Here is a 22,116-nt window from a genome sequence, read left to right as displayed (position 1 = left end):
TACCCGCTTCATAAATTTGTTGGAAACATTGGATGAGATGATACAAACACATTGCCAGGTACTTAGTAAATGCTCAGTTAAAATTATCCAGTATAATATCATTCATATTTTTATATAATTACTTTTCATTCAAGTTATGCCACAAATGTGTATGTAGTACCTACTAGGTACTGATCACTCTGCAAGGCGGTTGGGATATATCAGTGGACAAAACAGACAAAGATATTTTCCTTTATAAAGCTTCCATTCAAGTTGTGAAGAGACAAACAACAAACATAAAAGATAACCGATTTGTGTATTATTTTATAATGATTATAATGATAAAGGCTAAGGAAAAAATACCAAGCAGAGCAGGATGAAGGGAACGGGCCGTCCTGGGATGGAATGAGGGAGATTACAGTATTTAACAGAGCGGACACATGAGGCCTCATTGAGAAGGGAAGGCTCATGTACAGGCATTCATTAAATGCCACAAAAATAATACTCACTTAATAAAATGTCTCAACGTCAATGTCTTTAGCTGGTGGTACTTTAGTTATTATGGGGTTTGTCATTTAAGAAGAACTATTTACTTAAATTGGTCCTCAAATTTGAATGTGTGGTACTCATCTGCTACTTATTCAAAAGTCTGACTTCATTGACAGTACGGTTCTTTGTGAAGAAAACCAAGCCTCTTTACTTTATTAAAATAAAAAAAGGGGGGGTTGCCCCAAACATTGAAATGGATAAAATGTACCCAGAAAAAAATGTTTAACTTGAATAACTCTATAATTTCAAAGAAATGAAATTCATCGACCTGTAGTTCAAGAAGCGTATCTTTTTTCTTGATGGTTAGTGGCACAGGGGTAATTACAATAACAATACCTTTTTGCATTTGAATATCACTTTACAGTTTAGAATTATTTTCTGTGACCTTCCCAACAAACCTCTGAAGAGGTTAAGGAACATGTAAAAAATGAAATCAGAGATAAAGGTGCTTTGTTAAACGTGGCCGGAGAGGGAGGCCCTTTTCCTCTAATCTCAGACATTGGTCTTCTAACCACACAGCCTTTCCTGCCAGAGGTAACGGTGAGCATCCCTCAAATAGCAGCTTTTATCATTGCTATTGCTATTATGCCAACCCCCCCCCCCCAAATGAAACCTCTGGGTATAGTAAACACAGTAAAAAGCATTCCTACGCAGGCACCCTTCCTGCTCTTTCTTCCTCATGATTTCCAGGGGTACCTGATGGAGCTATTATTTATGGGCACCAGCTGCAGAGAACACACCCCCTGACCAGGTAACCCAATGTGGGCGTCCCGACTAGAGAGAGAGTATGTGGAGGAGAGAAGGCCAGAGAGATAGCGGTTGCTCCAAAGCTTTTTATGCAAACAGAGGTGACCTCCTAAACGCAGCCAAGAGCAGTGTCATCCTTCTTGGCTCACGATGATAGAGAATGGTTACGCTCCGCCCGCTGTTTACCTAAGTTGAAACTTCAAACGAAGAGATAACCAATTTCTGCCTTGTGTAGAGCAGGGAAAACAGCAAAGCCAAGAGCCAGGAGTGCACACACCTTCGGCATGGTTATCTGCGAGACAGTGTGGGAGGGCGGGTGGCGTAGGAGGTGAGAAAGGATGCAGAGTGAAAAACAGGCTGGCAGGCAGACTACAGCTGATAATGTTCCCCACCCATACCCCACCGCTCCCGATGTGACAGCACTTCCGGAGAGAAGACGCGCACTTTGGGAACAGCCATAAGACAATGTGTGCCCCGTGACTCAGTCTTTATAATTCTGGAGACCTAACTTATGGGAAAAAACTTTTACTTAAATTTGTAAGCTGACTAAATTCCCATAATAGGGGAATGGTTAGGTGGACTGCAGTGTAATCATTCAGTGGAGATTATGCAACTATTAGAAAGGAACCAACAACAACATGCATAAAATACAGCACCAGTAAGCACTCCAAGTCTCTAGATGATGGGCCTAGGGGTGATTTTTGTCTCCTTTCTGTTTTCTTTTTTATCACAGCTCAACTTTTCTAAAAACAACATTTATTACTTTTACAATGAAAATTTAACTTTGTCTCTTAAATGGTTATAATGACAGCCACTTGGGAAAATACGATGGATATAGATATGTGATCATTAAAATATGTTTTAAAAAATTATGCCCAGGTCAAGGAAAAAAAGGCTAGAATGAAATGCATCATGATGAGTTATGACGAGATTATGTGTATCTTTTAGTTATTTGCCAAATGTCTTATAATATTACGCATATAATGAAAATTAAATTCTATCTTTTAAATGTGAGTGAAATTTCTGGCTAAGAATATCCAGCCAAATTTTTTAAACGACTTCGTTCCCATTTGAATCAATTTGTTAACAATTAACTCTCTAGCTTGGCATGCAATTTCCTTAGTGGAGTTTTTCCAGTTTAATAGCGTGGATCCTTAGATAGATACCAATAACTCTGGTTGCTAAGGAGGCTTTAGAAATCAACCTCCAAACCTGATTATGATCTTAGTTACCTTTTAGTAAATGAATTTTTATTTTTAAACAAGGGCTCTATGCAGGTTAAAAATTGACCCCTACACACTCACCACATCTTGGGGGAGGGATAAAGAAAGAATTCTTTGTGTTAATACACGTGGACATCTTAGCAGAGGCAAGAAAGGTTTAGAGTTAGACATTCCAAAGACAATTTCACAATTTGTCCAGTACTTAATTTCTGTGTACAAGATGGCTGAGTAACAACTTGATTACTCAGGACTCTTGAACAGACAGTGTGGGGACCAGAGAAAAGTAAAGTAGAATGAACAGTCTATTTGAACAAGGATTGACCAGAAACCCGCTTCTGCTCCCATCCATGAGGAAATCTTTCTAAAAGGGGATTCGTCACAAGTGGATAAAGCTATAGATACACAGAATGAATATGACGAATTGTGGAAAACAGATTCATGCTTCTGGACCTTTTCTTGACCTCCAGCTTAGGGCCCCTTCCTCTCCTCCTCCGTTTCATTCCTCGAGGAAAGAAGAATGGTACAGCGAAAAGCATGTGAGCTTTGGAACTAATCTGAGTTCAAATTCTGTTCTGCTACTCACTACCTTTGGATACATTAGTTGGCCATTCTCAACTTTTGTTTGTCTGTGTTTAAAATAAAAATCATAATATTACGTGGCAGCTTAATAGGAATTAAAAAGAGGGAAACTACCTAGCACAATTGTGGCTTCGCTCACAGATACTCAGTAAGAACTCATTATACACTACCTTTCTCAACCTGGTATAGAGACACATTTCCCTGGGAATTGAAACACATTAAGCTGATGAGTCATTTTACCCTTTCATATTTGCTTTACCTTAAACTTTTCTCAGCTTTTTCCCTGAGAGCATGTTTTAGAAAGGAGAAGGAAGTGCTGAGCATATTGTTAGATGAGACTAGACGGGAAAGGGGGAGCTTCTTGGACCCCCTACATGCTGTTGCCTTGGCATAAGTGCAAATGAAGTTATGTCCTGGCCTGTTTCAGAGCTTTCTGGGGGCAACATCAAAGACAGTCACAAACGATGTCCCACGTCATTGGTCTCAAGCAAACGGACAGGAGGTTTTCATAACTCAGCCGATCCAACACCTTCCTTGTGCCAAACACTGTCCTAGGTGCTGGGCTACAACAGCGAACAAACCCAGAAAAACCCGGGGACTTCCCTGGTGGCCCAGTGGTTAAGACTCCATGCTCCCAATGCAGGGGGTGAGAGTTCGATCCCTGGTCGGGGAACTAAGATCCCACATGACGCATGGCGTGGTAAAAACAAAGAAAAAGAAAAACAAACAAAACAAAAACAAAAAAGCAGGAAAAATCCCCGCCCTCCTGGAGCTTACATTCTTGAAGGAAGAGACAAACAATGACTATGATAAATAAATAAAATATACTGCCTTCAGACGGAACAGACAGAAATAAGCAGGAAAGAGGGACAGAATATTCCAGGGGTTCAATGCAAGTGCCATTTAAACAATGGGGTCAGGAAGTCCTCAAACAATAAACAGGTGACATGTAAGCATAGACCTGAGGTCAATGAGGGAGTAGGACATGAGGGAACAGCAGGTGCAACGGTCCTGGGGTCAGACATTGTGCAATATGACTGAGGACTATCAACGAGGCCAGCGTGACAGGGGCAGAGTGAGCACGGGGCAGGAGGCAATAGGACATGAGGCAGAGGAGTAACCAAGAATGACCTATCGGCCGTTATCTTAACTTTAATTTTCACTTGGAGTAATATTAAGAAACTATGAGAGGTAATAGGGCAGAGAGAGAGAGACATCCTTTGACTCATGTTTTCAAAGGAGCAGTCTGGCAGCTATTTTAAGAATAGACTGGGGACTTCCCTGGCGGTCCAGTGGTTAGGACTCTGCGCTTCCACTGCAGGGGTCATGGGTTCGATCCCTGGTCAGAGAACTAAGATCCCAGAAGCCGCATGGCACAGTCAAAAAAAAAAAAAAAGAAGAAGAAGAAGAAGAAGAACGGACTGTTGTGGGACAAAGGCAGAAACAGTGTGGGGACTACGTCAACATTTGGGGTGAGAAATGGTAACTACAAAGATAAGTCTCACGGAAGTACAGGCAGGGCTTCCTGTATATTTTTACTGATCTCTGCTCACGAGAGGGCCAGCAACAGCCCTAGCTGACCAGGAGTCTGAAAATTAAACCCACTGGGCTGAACAGGAAAGCAGAAGAAGCACAATTAAATTCTAGAGGGAGCTCAAGATCATCTCCCACTCTACCGTGGAGGAGAGTTCTTGGGCAGGTTCCAGCTGAACTTCCAGAAGGATTCACGCCCTGGAGACCATCTTTTGGGATCCCACTCTTGCTTCTCCTGGAAGGGTCTCTGTTGTAATCTCTTGGTCTTTTCTTCCCTCAGTCTTGTCCCTCTTTGTTAGGTTATTTCTTCCCCCACCCTCCCTTCCATGTGGTCGGGATTGTGTCCAACTCGGAGGGAACCCCTTCCTGGGGAAGAGCCGGGCTAGCAGCTTAATCCGGGCTCTTTTCAAGGCTTTAGAGACATGAGCTTTTTTGTCCCAAGTTCCCCTTTCTCCCTTTTCTTGCCACTGGAGAGAGAAAATCAAAATGGCCCTGTGGCCTGTTTCAGTCCAGGCTACTGATGCGCAACCACAAGTCATGTACCATCAATGGACCACAGCACTCTGTCTACATTTCCACGGCGTGGGATCTAACCTCATGATGAAAGTTTAGAAAGTCAGCTCCGTGTTGCTGTTTCTCAAATATGCCCAGCTTTGAACAGGTCAGCAGCTGAAAACAGTGCCAGTTTTCCATTTGAGGTTCTTCTATTCAATAGCTAGATCATCAAACCTACACAAAATGTTTAGGGTAGCATCATTTGCATGGACAAATAATGGGAGGAGGCTATATGTCCACCAACAGGAAATACGGTCACACGATGGAAGATATGGGAAAATGAGCAAGAATATATGTGCAAATATCAAAACAATGTTCCCCACCTTCTCCCCAAAAAGAAAACTGCAGAGGGATGGTTACAGTATGATTCCAATTTTATGAAGATTAAAAGCTTGCAGGATAAACAACAAGGTCCTACTGTATAGCACAGGGAACTATATACAATATCCTGTGATAAACCATAATGGAAAAGAATAAGAAATATATATATATTTTTATATATTTATTCATTTGTATATTCTTTTATATATATAAATGAATCACTTTGCTGTACACCAGAAATTAACACATTGTAAATCAACTATACCTCAAAAAAATAAAACAAAACTTGCCAAACCATGCCGTATATCTTAATGGATATCTCTGTATCACAAAGTCTAAAAAGATGCATGGGGGGCTTCCCTGGTGGCGCAGTGGTCGAGAGTCCGCCTGCCGATGCAGGGGACACGGGTTCGTGCCCCGGTCTGGGAAGATCCCGCATGCCGCGGAGTGGCTTGGCCCGTGAGCCATGGCCGCTGAGCCAGCGCGTCCAGGGCCTGTGCTCCACAACGGTAGGGGCCACAACAGTGAGAGGCCCGCGTACCGGAAAAAAAAAAAAGATGCATGGGAATAGTATGTGTCAAATTCAGATTAACAGCTACCTCTGAGGAGGGACGTGCATGGGGAAGAGATACCCAGGGACTGTAGTCATTTCTGTAATGATGTATTTCTTAAGCAGGGAGTGAGTTACATGGGCGTTCTTTATATCATTATCTATATTTGGGGGGTTAAATAAGATGAAAAAGTCATCTGGGTTATAAAAACTTTCTTCCCCCCAGTGGAACTCAAGGCTCTTCTTATTTTGATTAAAGATGGAATGTTCCCTGTAAATATTTTACTGCCATAACTGCTCTGGACCTGAGGCCAAAGGGGCAAAAGCAACCCTTGTGATTCACTCTTGATTCTGTCCTGCTCACCAGACCCAGGGGTCACAGGCAGGACCTTAAAGTCCAAACTTTAAAGTAATAAACATCTTGTATCTGACCGAATGTCCCCTCTGCGATCCCACCTCTATCTCCAGGAACACTGAGGTTGGTAGATGGTAAGGGGATTTGAGGATTCTGTGACCTGGCCACTTGTTTATTCTCTCAACTCATCTGTTTCTTCATTCTGGAATGTACGTCCCCCCTTCCTCTCCCGTAGCCAACCCTCTAGGTTTCAGCTTAAACATTGTATCTGCAAGAAACCTCCCCGGGCCAATTTTGCCCTAAGCCTGGGTTAGGAAAGCTCATGGAAACTTGAGCTCCTCCACGTTCTAAAGGGGTAGAGACTGACTGCCTGGCTCTTCGCAGTCTCCTCAGCACCAATATACGGTCTGACAACAGCCGATACCTAGAGACTGTCATACAGAGTGAAGTAAGTCAGAAAGAGGAAGACAAATACTGTATATTTACGCATATGTGTGGAACCTAGAAAAATGGTATAGATGATCTTATTTGCAAAGCAGAGATAGAGACAAGGATGTTGAGAACAAATGTATGGCCACCCAGGGGGGAAACAGGGGTAGGATGAATTGGGAGATTGGGACTGACATATATATACTATTGATACTATGTATAAAAGAGATAACTAATGAGAACCTACTGTATAGCACAGGGAACTCTACTCGATGCTCTGTGCTGACCTAAGTGGGAAGGAAATCCAAAAAAGAGGGGATTATATGTATATGCATAGCTGATTCCCTTTGCTGTACAGTGGAAACACAACATTGTAAAGCAGCTATACTCCAATAAAAACAAACAAATAAACAAACAAACAAAACCCAGCCGATATTCAAAGTACGTTAATTGAATGCATAAATGAGAAAATAAGAGCTCATTGACTATCAGATGAGGGGAAGGCGTGCGTCATCTGGGCAGAGGTCACACATAGAAAGTGAATGCGACAAACATAGACTGTATATGTCACATTTAGACTATAAACAAATATATAGATTTGTTTTCAAACGACCAATCTACCACGAAAATGGAAGGTGAACTTGGAAGCAGTTTTTACCTCTAAGTGTCTAGTCTTGGGCAGCTTGCTTAGTCTGAACCGGTGTGTCTCCATCAATTAAATGATGACAACCGAACACACCCATGTATTGATACTTTAGATCTCTGTATATCTGCCTGTTTGCTTGTTCCCTCCCCTGGCGAATTCACGGTAAAACGATTAGCGGAGTGCTGGCAGAGGAAGGGAGACCTCTTCTTTGCAACTTCCCCCAGGAGCCTGCTTCTAATTTTATAGCCCATTACTAAGCCACTCGCAGTAAAGGCTCTCAGGAGACTCCTGTTCTAAGAAGGCGTGGGATGTGAGCACGTAGAGGCTAAAAATATAGAGAGGTACGGAAAATGCAGAGAATTGAGAGATGAATCTGCTGAGGACAGTGGGATGTTTGTGGGTTGGCAGATAGAGGGGTGGGTATGTTTCTCATCGTTTGGCCCCAAATCACTAAACCATCTGCTTCACTGTCCCTACCACCCACCCAATACATGTAAACACTATACATCTGTATCTTCATTATAATAATCAAGGCTATTGTGTTGCATTCTGATGTTGCTACTAGCTGAAGTCTAGTAGACCACAAGCCCAATGGCAGGCAACATCATCCCTTAATGGGATGATGACTTTGGTGTTAATCATCTAAGGAAAAGACGGCAGTGCTCATTAAGCATGGAGGTGACTGCAGGAGTACTTAGCAAGGGACTCACAGGGAGCAGGTGATTCTCCCATATGGAATGTTTCTCCTCCATTGCCAATCTTGGAGGAGCTGGAATGTATTTTTTTTTTTATCTTGGCCATGCTGTGTAGCTTGCGGGATCTCAGTTCCCCCACCAGGGATTGAACCTGGGCCAAGGCAGTGAAAGCCCAAAATCCTAACCACTAGACAACCAGGGAATCCTTGGAATAGATTTTTATCTTCTGTCTTTATTAAGGAAAAGTAAGTTTACTTATACCATAATTTTTGCTTTGATTCTGCCCTGCCTTTTATTAGCTGTTTTGATAGTAATAATGCTTGAAATCAAGGGCTTCCAGCACCCTTCTACAGTAGAGATGTTTCCTTCAGGTGATTTGAAATATGCTTCCTATAATTTCTATGCTTTGCCCTTTTGCCACTGAAGTAATAAAAAATAACTAATATTCTTCTTCTACAATGGCCCTTCAAATATTTGAATGAACCTATCGTTTCCTCACCCCATCTTCCCTCTTCAAGCCAATTAAACTTAATCCTTTTATTAAAAAAAAATTAATTAAATAATTTATTTATTATGTATTTATTTTGTCTGCACCAGGTCTTACTTGAGGCATGCGGGCTTCTTAGTTGCGGCATGGAAGCAGGATCTCGTTCCCTGACCAGGGATCAAACTTGGGCCCCCTGCATTGGGAGTGCGGCATCTTACCCACTGGACAACCAGGGAAGTCCCGTTAATCCTTTTTTTTTTTTTTTTTGTGGTATGCGGCCTCTCACTGTTGTGGCTCTCATAGAGCTAAGAATTTAAGAGTCTCTGATGCTCCATGACTCTCCAAAATTAGGGTGCATAGAAATAATGAGAGCAAACATTTATTGAGCTCTTACTATGTGCCAGATACTTTAATAAGTACTTTGCATGTATTAATTCATTTAATTTTCACAACAGCCCTACAAAGCAAGCTTATTATTACCTTCATTTGAAAAATGAGGAAATAAGCCACCAAGAGGGTAAGTAACTTTCCTAAGGTGACCCAGCTCACATGTGGCACAACTGGTTTTTCAACCGAAACAGTTTTGTTCCAGACAACATAGTCTTAATCCCAATGCTGTTCTACTCCTCAGGGTCCCAAACCTAGGTTATAACTGATAGTCTGGAGCTCCTAAGTCTAAAATAGCATAAGTTCAGTGGAACACTAGTGCCTGCAAAATGGTAATAGGTCTTTCTTGAACAAGGTTCCATGACCAAAAATGTCTGGGAAATTCTGAGTAAGATAGCATTGAAAAGGTTTCCACTCTGCAGGGCTTTCCATGGTCTTTAATATTTTCACAGGCATGATGGCTCTCCAAAATCTAGACACAGAATTTTTTAGCCATATTTACCCTTGTAACTCTCTAGTAAAACATCTACTAACTTGTGGCATTCAACAGAATATTGCTTAGAAAACACTGTCCAAAAGTGTAGTTTAGATTTTTCCTGTTTCTTTTTCTTTCTTTTTTTGCCATCTATTACCTTTGATTTCATTTTATATGGTCTAGAAGTTTAGTGTCAACTACACAGTTTAAAGGGTTTGTCTGTAATTTTATCTAACACTTACTTCTCCATCTCGTTCAGATACCATGAAAGACATGAAGTACACAAATACACTGTGGCCACCATAATCTTTTGGTTCTACTAAGTAACTCTGCTTTTCTTTAATGGCGCTGCCCTGACTCTTGGTCATTGCCATTTGCTATACATGTTCACAAAATATACTAAGTAATTCATTCTAAGTTTGGGGGTGTTTTTTTTTTACTTTTTTGGGAAAAAAATTTTTAAATCAAGGCTTTTGACTGTCTCTAGTCATCTTTCTCCTCTTCACATGTTCTCAAAGATTTCTGATAGGTTTCATAGAACACACGTGAAAAGAGTAAAGGAATAGATATCGTATGAGCATCATCTGTGGGCTCGGTCATACCATGCATCTCACATAGCACATAAAATCTCATGGCCCCAGGGAGGTATGGTTCATTAGCCCTACTTTATAGATGAGTAAACAAAGGCACACATGTTAAACAACCGGTCAAGGTCAATGAACTCTGGGATTCAACCATCCCACATACAGTCCATGCTCCTTGGGTGCATTCATCCTCATAATTTAGTTACTTGTGGCTTATTTATTAGGTTGAAAACATCCTGTTAATTTACTATTACTTAATTTATTAACCCTGACTACGGCCTGACCTCTTAAGAGGAAAATGCTGATGAACCGTATAACACAAAGACTAGAATGTGACATTCCTACATTTTATGGATATATTCTATCTTACAACCAGCTTGTCGTTCAGACAGCACTCTCTCTCTTTTGTACACTCATGTCTTGCTCTCATTCAGGCAGACATTTTCTTCCTCCTTTTGGATATCCAAGTTTAATTTCTTTAAAATAGACTATTTTTTAGATCAATTTTATATTTACAGAAAAAATTGAGAGGATAGTACAGAGAATTCCCATATACTCTATATCCGGTTTCCCCGAATATTAATGTCTTGTATTAGTACGGAACAAGTGTTACAGTTAATGAACCAATGTTGATACCTTATCACAAACGAAAGACCATACTTTATTGGAATTTCTTCAGTTTATATCTCATGTCCTTTTTCTGCTCTACAATCCCACTCAGGACACTATATTATGTTTAGCTGTCATATCCCTTTAGGTTCCTTTTCACTGTGACAACTTCTCAGACACTTTTTGTTTTTGATGACCTCGACAGTTTTGAAGAGTACTGGTCAAGTATTTTGTATTCTGTCCCTTAATTGGAGTTTGCCTGATGTTTTCCTCATGGTTAGACTGGGGTTATGGGTTTGGGGGAGGAAGGCCACAGAGGTAAAAGGCCATTTCATCAAGTCACTCTCCATGGCCCAGACCTAAGGAGTGGGGAGCTATGCTCTCCTTCTGTGACTCCAGAGGATCTACTTAAATTATTTGGCATTCCTCTGCCTGGGAGATTGGTCTCTTCTCCATCTATTTATGTATGCAGTCACCAAGTAGAATTTAATTAAAGTACTAGGGGTGAAAAATTACTTGCTTCAAAAATATTCCTTCTTAAAATCCAGGGCAAAAGTGTCGTTTTTTGTTTGTTTGTTTTTAAAGACCTTCTTGTTAAAATTAATTTGGGCTACATTGGATCTTTATTGCTGCACACAGGCTTTCTCTAGTTGTGGTGAGCAGGGGCTACTCTTCGTTGCGGTGCGCGGACTTCTCATTGCGGTGGCTTCTCTTGCTGCGGAGCACGGGCTCTAGGTGTGCGGGCTTCAGTAGTTGTGGCTCGTGGGCTCTAGAGTGCAGGCTCAGCAGTTGTGGCACATGGGTTTAGCTGCTCTGCGGCATGTGGGATCTTCCCAGACCAGGGCTCGAACCCATGTCCCCTGCATTGGTGGGTGGATTCTTAACCACTGCGCCACCATGGAAGCCCCCGAAAGTGTTTTTGAAAAGTCTAATTTCCTTTGCTCATATTTAAATTAAATTTCACTCTTAATTGAACATTTAATATGTATATTGAAACTGAGTCTGCCAGCAATCCCACTACTGGGCATATACCCTGAGAAAACCATAATTCAAAAAGAGTCATGTACCACAATGTTCATTTCAGCACTATTTACAATAGTCAGGACGTGGAAGCAACCTAAGTGTCCATCAACAGATGAATGGATAAAGAAGATGTGGCACATATACACAACGGAATGTTACTCAGCCGTAAAAAGAAATGAAACTGAGTTATTTGTAGTGAGATGGATGGACCTAGAGTCTGTCATACAGAGTGAAGTAAGTCAGAAAGAGAAAAACAAATACCGTATGCTAACACATATATATGGAATCTAAAAAAAAAAGAAAAGGTTCTGATGAACCTAGGGGCAGGACAGGAATAAAGATGCAGATGTAGAGAATGGACTTGAGGACACGGGGAGGGAGAAGCGTAAGCTGGGATGAAGTGAGAGAGTGGCATGGACATATATACACTACCAAATGTAAAATAGATAGCTAGTGGGAAGCAGCCACATGGCACAGAGAGATCAGCTCAGTGCTTTGCGACCACCTGGTGGGGGGGATAAGGAGGGTGGGAGGGAGGCTCAAGAGGGAGGGGATATGGGGATATACGTATGCATATATCTGATTCACTTTGTTATACAGCAGAAACTAACACAACACTGTAAAGCAATTATACTCTAATAAAGATGTTAAAAGAAAAACAAAAAAAAACTGAGTCTGACACAAAGATGACTCACACAAGGCTCCTTGCCTGAAGAAACTATCCTGGGGTCAAACAGAATACATTTCACAAGGCAAATAAGTGCTGCAGTTAAAAGTTAAAGAGTGCTTCGGGAACACTGAGAGGATAGCACAGGTGTCCTTCCGTATCCATGCAGAAACGGTTCCAGGACCCCATGGGTACCAAAATCCTCGGATGCTCAAGACCCTTATAGAAGATGGTAATCGTGGTACAATGAATACAGTCTGCCCTCCCTACCAATGGGCTGCATACCTGCGGATTCAGCCAAACCCAGATCGAAATTTTGGTTGAATCCGAGGGATGTAGGACTCGCAAACATGAAGGCTTGACTGTAATTAATTCAAGGAAAGTTTGATGAAAGAAGAGTGAGTCCAACAGTGGCTTCCTGGTGTGCAGCCAGTGATTGTGAATGATCCTAATTATGAAATGGAGAAGCCTTAGCTCAGAGAGGATGAAAGACTTAACTAAGTTCACACAGTTGGGTCACGTATGAGCCTAAGCTGAGAATCAAGTCTTCCAATTCCAGATCCTATGTCCTTTTCGCTACATCAAACTAGAAGATAACACAGAAGTCTGCTATGCCATTATTCAAGGTGGAAATGAATAAAGCACTTACCTCAAATAAACGTAAGACTTTGGCCAGCGCACCAACTTCTTCTTTGAGTGAGAAGATCAGTGATATGGCACTGTTTTGATTGGAGTTGTCTTCAATGTAGCTTGTTTCCTACAGGATTAAATGCATTTGGGTAAAATGTTTTTCACAGCTCAGCAATTCATTCCTGTGAAGCCTCCAAGGAAGAGGCGAGCATGAACTTCCTCTTCTGGTTAAGTCTTGGAATGCAATGGGCTACATATATTCTCTACAGAAGTATATGTGTGGCGGAAAAGAAGTAAATCAAGGGAAGTAAAATGTTCAGTGGTGCTCTTAGATCAGACTTCAACTTTAGAAAGCTCTAATTATTCACAAATGTCACCAGTTACACTATAGATTCACTGCCTTTTTAATGAGCACCTACCAAGTGCTAGGTACAATTAGGGCTCTGAGAGAAACAAAGATGAATGAGAGGATGCCCCATTCATCAGAAGTTCAAATACACATACACATACGAGATAAATTAAAAAAGATCTTAGAGGTGGTATAATATGGTACAATAATTGTCCCAGGAAAACATTGAGAAATACAGGGTGGAAAATACTAAAAATAGAACACACACAGGCTTTTGAGTCCAAAGACATGGGTTGGAATCCTCTCTCTTCCATTTACCAACCAGAACACTTTGGGATAGCTTAGGCTTCTTAACTTCCTCACGTGTGAAAGCAAGCTAATCTGTAGTCATGACAAGCCCTGTCAAAACAGTATTCAGATGATGAAAAAGATAAAATAGTTTAAATATAATATTAAGAGAAATATGTAAAAATGATGGAAATATTAAGAATACCCACGAATGATTTCTTGGCCTTTGGCAAAGATGTCATGGGAACATTAAACTTGTTCCCAGATGCTGGGGTCTGAGATACCAATTGTTGAAAAAGAGTCACTAAGTACATAAGAGCACATATATAACTTATTGGAAGATGGATGCCTTCAAACAGCAAAGAATGTCAAGGATCTAGCAACTTTCTACATGCCTGTGACAGCAAATTAAGGTGGGATTAGGGTTGCCATTCCAGAAAGGGTTTGCCAAAATCTTTTAAAATTTTAAAGTTAAGTGTTAAATTAAGTTTTACAATAATACATAGAGTTCCATGTGTGCTTTCAAATAAACAGCATATACCTAAAACTGGGGGAAAGAAAAACAACCCATGCAGAACAGTTACTCTCTTGTAAGCAAGTTAATGAAATTAGTAGAATGGCTGTTACATCATCTCCATGAGAAGGCTGTGCTGGGCAGGGTCTCAGTGACTTGGCATCATAAGCCCTGTATGAACACGGATGACCCTCAGGATGAAATTCTTTTAATTCAGATTTTCCCAGAACCTTACCTGAAACAGAGGTGCAGGGGAAGAACCAGAATTATCAGCAAGTGTGATTAGAGGAAGCCTTAAATGAATTGCAAAACTGAACTGCTATATATCCTTATATGGACCATGATATTATCTTTCTAAAAATTATTTTAATCTACCGTACATTAAAAGCCCCTATAATGTCCCAGATATTATAATAAGCACTTGATTTGGATTATCTCATTTAATTTTTTTTTTTTTTGCGGTACGCGGGCATCTCACTGTTGTGGCCTCTCCCGCTGCGGAGCACAGGCTCCGGACGTGCAGGCTCAGCGGCCATGGCTCACGGGCCCAGCCACTCCGCGGCACGTGGGATCTTCCAGGACCGGGGCACGAACCCGCGTCCCCTGCATTGGCAGGCGGACTCTCAACCACTGCGCCACCAGGGAAGCCCTATCTCATTTAATTTTGATAACAATCTAGAAAGTAGGTTTTACTACTTTCCAAGTGCCCCTTTTATTGATGACAAAATGAAGGTTTAGAGAAGTTAAGTAACTTGTCCAGAGTTGCATGGTTAGCAGTGGAACCCATGCCACTGGATCCCAGCATGCTGTCCATGAATCACAGCTTCCTGCAGGCTCTGCTCTACCTTCCGTCTCTAGTAAACCCTGCCAGAGACACGCAGAGCAGTCTCTGATGTCAGTCTTCTTCCTAGGAGATGACACTGAGCCCTCAGTTCTTTCCAGTTTCCTTGAAATGACAAAAGATTTCCATTTCTAATTCACTTGGCAACATTCTCCTCTCCTGTTGGCCTCCAAGAGAGGGAGCCTATTTCTGACACACCTCAATGGTGTCACCTATGACTGGGGCCATTCAGACATGAACGCACCATGCTTGAAACTCTGTCATTCACCACTTTCCCACTCCTGTGTGTGTCCAGCCAATGACCAAGTCCAGTCTGACCTTCTCCAGAAATGATTCTCGGGGTCAGGTCCTTCTTTGGTTCCCACTGCCGCCACAATAACCCAGCTCTTGGTGATCTGCAGTGATTGAGCCCTGCTAGCAGAATTTTGCTCGCGTCCTTATTCTACTCAGTATTCTTTAGGGGCTCCCCGTGGCCAACAGGATACAAGACCTCTTTGTGATATTCAAAAGTCCCCTTAGTACCCCACCTCCTGAGCTTCACCCACAGGAACCTCCCCTCCAGAAAACTGGTTCCTCCTTGCCCTTTCAACTCCTCATTAGAGTAAATGCACTGCATTCCTCCCTCTCCCCCATCCTCAAAAGCCCTCTTGGGTCTCACTTCTCTCAGAAAACCTATGTACTCCTTAGCCAAAGTGAACAATCCCTCCTTGATCTGTTTGTTCCATTTGGCCTCTGGTACCCACATGGGACTTGATAATTGACTCAAAGAGGTGGACTTGTCTTAAGAGTTCATCTAGTTCCACACTCTCATTTTTCAGATGGGGAGACTATGGGCCACCTGAGATCATCACACAGGCAGTGGGTGGCAGATTAAGAACTCAGGCTCCTGCTATGGAAAACAGTATGGAGTTTCCTCAAAGAACTAAAAATAGAATTGCCATATGATCCAGCAATCCCACTCCTGGGCATGTATCCAGACAAAACTCTAATTCGAAAAGATACATGCACGCCAATGTTCACAGCAGCACTATTCACAATAGCCAAGACGTGGAAACCACCTAAATGCCCATCAACAGATGAATGGATAAAGAAGATGTGGTACATATACACAATGGAATATTACTCAGCCATTAAAAAGAATGAAATAATGCCATTTGCAGCAACATGGATGGGAGCTAGAGAGTGTCATATTAAGTGAAGAAATTCAGACAGAGAAAGAGAAATATCGTATGATATCGCTTATATGTGGAATCTAAAAAAAATGAACTTATTTCAGACTCACAGACTTAGAGAATGAACTTATGGTTGCCAGTGGGGGAAGGGTGAGGGGAAGGGATAGTTAGGGAGTTTGGGATTGACGTGTACACACTGCTGTATTTAAAATGGATAACCAGCAAGGACCTACAGTATAGCACAGGGAACTCTGCTCAATACTCTGTAACACCTAATTAGGAAAAGAATTTGAAAAAGAATAGATACTTGTATATGTATAACTGAATCACTTTGTTGTACACCTGAAACTAACACAACATTGTTAATCAACTATACTCCCATGTAAAATAAAAAGTGAAATAAAAAAGAAGTGTTATGAAGGAGAAAACACAAAGATGTGATATATATATATACAATGGAATACTACTCAGCCATGAAAAGAATGAAATAATGCCATTTGCAGCAACATGGATGGATCTAAAGATTATCATACTAAGTGAAGTAAGTCAGACAGAAAAAGACAAATACCATATGATATCACTTATATGTGGAATCTAAAATATGACATAAATGAACTTCCAAGAAATAGAAATAGACTCACAGACATAGAGAACAGACTTGTGGTTGCCAAGGGGGAGAGGGGGGTGGGGGAGGGATGGATTGAGAGTTTGGGATTGGCAGATGCAAACTATTCTATATGGCATGGATAAACAATGTCTTACTGTGTAGCACAGGGAACTATATTCAGTATCCTGCAATCAACCATAATGGAAAAGAATATATATGTATATGTATGGCTGAATCACTTTGCTGTGCGGCAGGAACTAGCACAGCGTTGTGAATCAACTATACTTCAATAGAATTAATTAATTAACAAAAAAAGAACTCAGGCTCCTAAATGTCATTCATTCTATAGAATTCCCTCTGCTATAGACACAATGTCCACATTAAAGGCTCTGTTTCTTGCATAGTAAGGGCTGTACTCTGGTCCAATCACCAGAAGCTTACTCAATACCACTCTTAACAGCCTATACCTTACCCACGTCTGTCCCCTTTCACTTTCGTCATTCTCCCCATATACTTTCTAGATCAGGGTTTCTAAGTGGGTGTTCCTTGGGTCTCCACTCCAAAATTACCTCGTGATGCAGATTCCTGGGCCCCACCCAAACCTACCAAATCAGAATATTTGGTGTAGGATCTTAGAATCTGCATTTTCAAAAGCATCGCAGAGGACTCTTAACCATGCAAGATTTTGAAACCACTGATACATATATAGCCTATTTTTTTTAATTACGACTTTTCTCATCTGTGTCTGCAAATTCACATTTACCATAAGGCTCTACTCTTTATTGTTATTAATATTGAAAGTGGAGCCGGCCATGACTGAGTACCCACCATGTGCCCAGAGCCATATCTGGTACTTTTTACAGTTTAGTAAACATCACCATTGGTAGAAACTAGCACTGGCAGAAAAAAACAGTTTACATTTAATAGTTTATTCAGTCCTCACAGTCGCCCCATGAGATGGGTGCTGTTATTTTGAAAATGAAGGAATACACTCAGCAAGATTAAGTGGCTTGTCCAAGGACACTCAGCTAACGAGTGGCAGAGTCTGCATGTGAACCCAGGTCCAACAACTCCAAAATCCTTAATCCACACCGCAGTGACCCAACTGGGACAATAGCTCCCCTTTTCAAAGCTTGAGGGACTTGAAACGAAAGGAAGCCCATGGAATTTTGTGAAATGGTGTGGCCTTGAGTGGATTCCGATTCCAGCATTGTTATGCGGATCAGCATGAGATCTTGGACAAACCTCTTCCAGAACGTGTTTATAATGGCTCATAATCTATACTTTATTTGTTTCCAATAGACATATGAGTTGACTTAGAAAGACATGTACACTCAGGACGCATAAAGGTAGAGAAAAGTAGCTCCAAAACTAGAAAAGAAGGAAGAGGGCAGGGAGAAAAAACTTTACTGGCAACCAAGAAGGAAAGGATTTTGATCACCGAGCAATACCCTTAACAATAGAAATACATTCTCTTTGGTTGTGTCTAATAAATACATTCTGTTATCTTTGGAGAAGAGCAGTTTTCACGATTACCAGCAATTAATCTGCAGCAAGGATATTCCAGCGGCACTGACTTTCAATTGTAGTGCTTTTTGGGGTCATGGGAGGAGGTGTGTATTCACATGTGTGATTATACATACACACATCTACAGTGTAAGACACCCCAAAACAAGATGCAGACATCCTGCCTTGGACATACTCTGCCTCTGTGTTCCAGAATTTATCTGCAGGAGGAAGCAGTGTGGTGGAGGAGTACACAGGGTGTTGGAGTCACATCTGGGTTTGAACCTGGCTTTGTGCCATTCAGAGCTGTGATTTCTAAGTTCCCTTAATCTTTTAATCCATCACCCTGTTCTATGTTCTTTACAGCACTTATCTCTACATGAAAGTATATGTTCATTTGGTGAATTTTTTTTTACTGTCTGTCTCCTCCACAAGAATGTAATTTTCATCAGGGCAGAGGTTCTACTGTGCCTGGCTCAGAGTAGGTGCTCAGTAAGTCTTTGTTGAGCGGATGAATGAGCTGAACATCTTTCGCAGGATTGTTGTGCTCGCAGGTGGAGACCAGCCTTATGTCAGGATTACATCTAGTGTGTTCTGTTCATAAATGTGTCTTTTTTGCAGGTTGTCAGAGCTGGAAGGAGTCCTGAAGACTATTCTAGTTCAAAATCCGCATCCCCCCCCCAATTTTACAGATACCAGACTGAGCCTCTCCAGCCCGATTAGGTGACTTCCCAGTACATAGCTTCAGTAAACCAAACATGAGAGCCCACAACTCCTAACTCCAGGTCTGGCATCTTACCACTGCAAAGCTCCACCAGCCACTGTGCTTGACTCAGTGTGTGTTCCTCCTGCCAACGTTCTGATGCATTTTGTTGAACAAACAAATCATTTCTGGCTAGACACCCCTGGCATTTTCCTATGCTCCAGGAAGTGTGCTAAGACCTTCATAGACATTATTTCACTTGATTCTCATACTAACTCTATAATGTGCATATTTTTATTCCAATGTTTCATATGAATAGATCTGAGGATCTGCAAAGTTAAATCCCTTGCTTTCAACACACGGGTGTTACAGAGCACTCTCTAAACCCTCCTCTTTACCCCCAGTCACCGACAGTGACAATTTGTGGTTCTCCATCTTCTAAGTGCTCTACAAATAAAACTTTAGTCCCCAGAGCTCCCTAACCAGATCGCTGCCCCTAACCTCCCGCCATAGTCACGGGGGCCCCACGGCCAGCAGCACAGAAGCTAAACGATGGCAAAGCTGGCATCTGTTCTGGGATCTGACGCCCATGCCATCCCTCTTCAACACGAAGTTCTGTCTCCCAAGCCCTACGTACCATTTTCAAAGGAAGTCTTTCTTTCAGGACTCAAAAAAAGTTAGTCCAAAGTTCTGCAGTCTCTAGTTATACTAAAACATCAATCATCCTCTGCTCTCCAGGCTCCCTGTTCTCTAGATTGTTCTCACTAATCCTACAGTTGACAGATGCCTTAGACCCACGTTATCTCCCAGGGCTGGGCTTTAAGTCTGAACCCCAGAATCTGGGAGTGTGATCAGTCGATTAAAGAGTGTATTCTGCAGTTGTTCACCTCAAGGGAAAGGCAAAAGTTCTAGCGAACGGAATACACCCTGGACATTATCCCTGCCACATTTAGGGCTCTCTTACATTCCAAGTCCAAGGCTAACTCTTGTGCATTTTCCCCTCTTTTTAATTTTCTTCTTCCTCAGGTCTGAGTAAGTGTGAGACGTCTTCAAACGCCATTTTCTCCCAAAGGTGAAAAAAAGCTACAATTTCTCATAATTTTGCCATTTTGATACCTGGCTGAGAACAGTTATAAACATCAAAGAAGAGCAGATCTGCATGGACCCCAACTGCCACTCCAGATCGTCAAGGACCAGTTTACAGAAGATACAGGCAGTGATTTGTCCAAAGACAGGCAACTAGTTGGTGGCAGCTCTGGAAGCCAGCTCCCTGGCTCCTCAAGCCGTGCTCTTTCCCTGAAAGCCACACAGGACAGATGTCCTCTCACTGGGAAACATTTGTTGAGCACGTGTTATCTGTCAACTTCCTAGACATTTTCATCATCTTCAAATGAATTCAGCATTCCTGGTGAGCTCATGGGAGTAGGAAAACCCAACACTCCTCAGACCTCTTTCCACCGGGGGCCAAACTCCCCTCCCTGCGCAGCTAAGGCCCGCCCTGGCTCACCTGTCCAAAGTCGCTGAGTTTCCTGACCGAGCCTCCGTTCTGCAGGACCACGGCTGACATGCTAGCTCCCAGCGCGTGCGGTCTCCGGAGCTCTGGGGCTTCAGTCGCAGGCGGGTTTGCAAACAGTGCAAACAGCACGTGGTGCTGAGGTTTTTAACCTGGCGTTAGGGAGGAGAGATTCCAAGGTGTCTCCTGCCGCGCTTACCCGCCACAGTCACGCCCCCGGTGGGCGTTGTCCTGACGCGGCGAGCTCCGGGTCACCCCCGCCTGGACCGCTCGGAGGGGAGGGGCAGGGGGAGCGGGCCGGGGAGGGTGTGGCTGGTGAGGGGAGTACGGACTTGGCTTGCCCGCCTTGGATGGAGGAAGGCCAACAAGAGAACGCAGGGCCAAATGTGCCCTGGCGATTAGACAGGTTTGGCACTTCTGGGACTCTCAGAAGCCTGGGCACGGGTTCTCTGCGATTGGTGTAAACCTGTGACAGCCGGATGATAACCTTTATAAGAAAGAGAGCCAAGATCTTAACTGAGATGGGGGAGGGGGGATTCCTTTCTATGTTACCACTAAGGAAACTGCCTTTTTTGTGCTCTGACTTCAGAACATCACATATAGGTGATGTTGTGAACGCTGGGCACAGTGACTAAGGAGCAAAGAGAATAATAAGATAAACGACCTGGGTTGAAATGCAGCCATGTGTCCCGGAGCTGTTTACATCACTGCTGGGAGCACCCAGAAGAGGACGCAAGCTCAGTCTTGCCAGGGTGTTTTAAGAATGTGGATAAGAGAAAGAATGAGGTGATGCATTTAACACTTAGTACAGTTCATGCCATATAGTTAAACACTCCATAACTAGAAGTTATTGCTTAAAAGTATGCAACAACAAATGCTTACTGCGGACCCCTCTGTTGCATGCCAGGTGGTACTGGGGATACAGCAGTGAATTAAGTGGAGGACCCTGCCTCCTGCCCACACCCGTGCTGTCATTCTGGGAGGGAGACAGAAAACAAACAAATAAATAAGTTTAGGCAGAGCTAAGCCTTCTGAAGAAAATAAAATAGGGAGATGGGCTAGTAGGCAGGAAAATGTCATTCACCTCTGTTTTTTCAGACCCAGGAACTGAGACGAGGCATTCATTGCCACCAGGCAAAACAAAATATAAAAGAGCACCGCAGAGTCAGAAGTTCAAAAAGGATGTGAAAAAATCAAAGGCATCAAGACCTTGAATGCCTGCCTAATATTTAGCCAGGAGAGGGCAATGGGCTAAGAGAAAACAAGCCAATAATAGAGGTTGCTAGAAATCCGCCCCCTCCCCTCCCATAATCCTTTGACGGAATGACCAAGCACCTTCCAAAAGAGAAAAAAAATCTCAGATTCAGGATTCAAAACAAACAGATGAACTCCTGATTCCACCACTGATTAACTTTGGTCAAGTCCATGCCTCAGTTTCTTTGTCTTTAAAATGGGGCTTTAAGGGTTGCTGTTTAGGATTCTTTGAGCCTGTATGATGTGCCAGGCTTTCTACTGACTGCTAAGAAGACAGATATACATTAAGTGTAATTTCTGTCCAAAAGAAGTCCTTGGGTGTGTGATTAATATTCTCTATGGTAAG

At 42.3% G+C, this 22,116-nt stretch overlaps 1 protein-coding gene across 1 annotated transcript in view; it reads right to left on the bottom strand.

The window, feature by feature from the left end:
• The window catches only part of PAH (phenylalanine hydroxylase), a 71,999-nt gene extending 51,393 nt beyond the window's left edge, over nt 1-20,606 (bottom strand). Inside the window, exons 1-2 of the mRNA XM_019952115.2 lie at nt 20,511-20,606; nt 13,043-13,150 (exon numbers count right to left, since the gene is read on the bottom strand). Of these exons, the coding sequence (XP_019807674.1) occupies nt 13,043-13,150; nt 20,511-20,570 (168 nt within the window). The 5' untranslated portion in view covers nt 20,571-20,606. The remainder of the gene's footprint in view (nt 1-13,042; nt 13,151-20,510) is intronic.
• Between the last annotated feature and the right edge of the window lie 1,510 nt (nt 20,607-22,116).

The sequence above is a fragment of the Tursiops truncatus genome, chromosome 11 (assembly GCF_011762595.2).
Source record: "Tursiops truncatus isolate mTurTru1 chromosome 11, mTurTru1.mat.Y, whole genome shotgun sequence".
NCBI classification, from domain to species: domain Eukaryota; kingdom Metazoa; phylum Chordata; class Mammalia; order Artiodactyla; family Delphinidae; genus Tursiops; species Tursiops truncatus.
The sequence above is the reverse complement of the archived record's forward strand: the minus strand, read 5'-3'. Positions and strand labels throughout refer to the sequence as shown.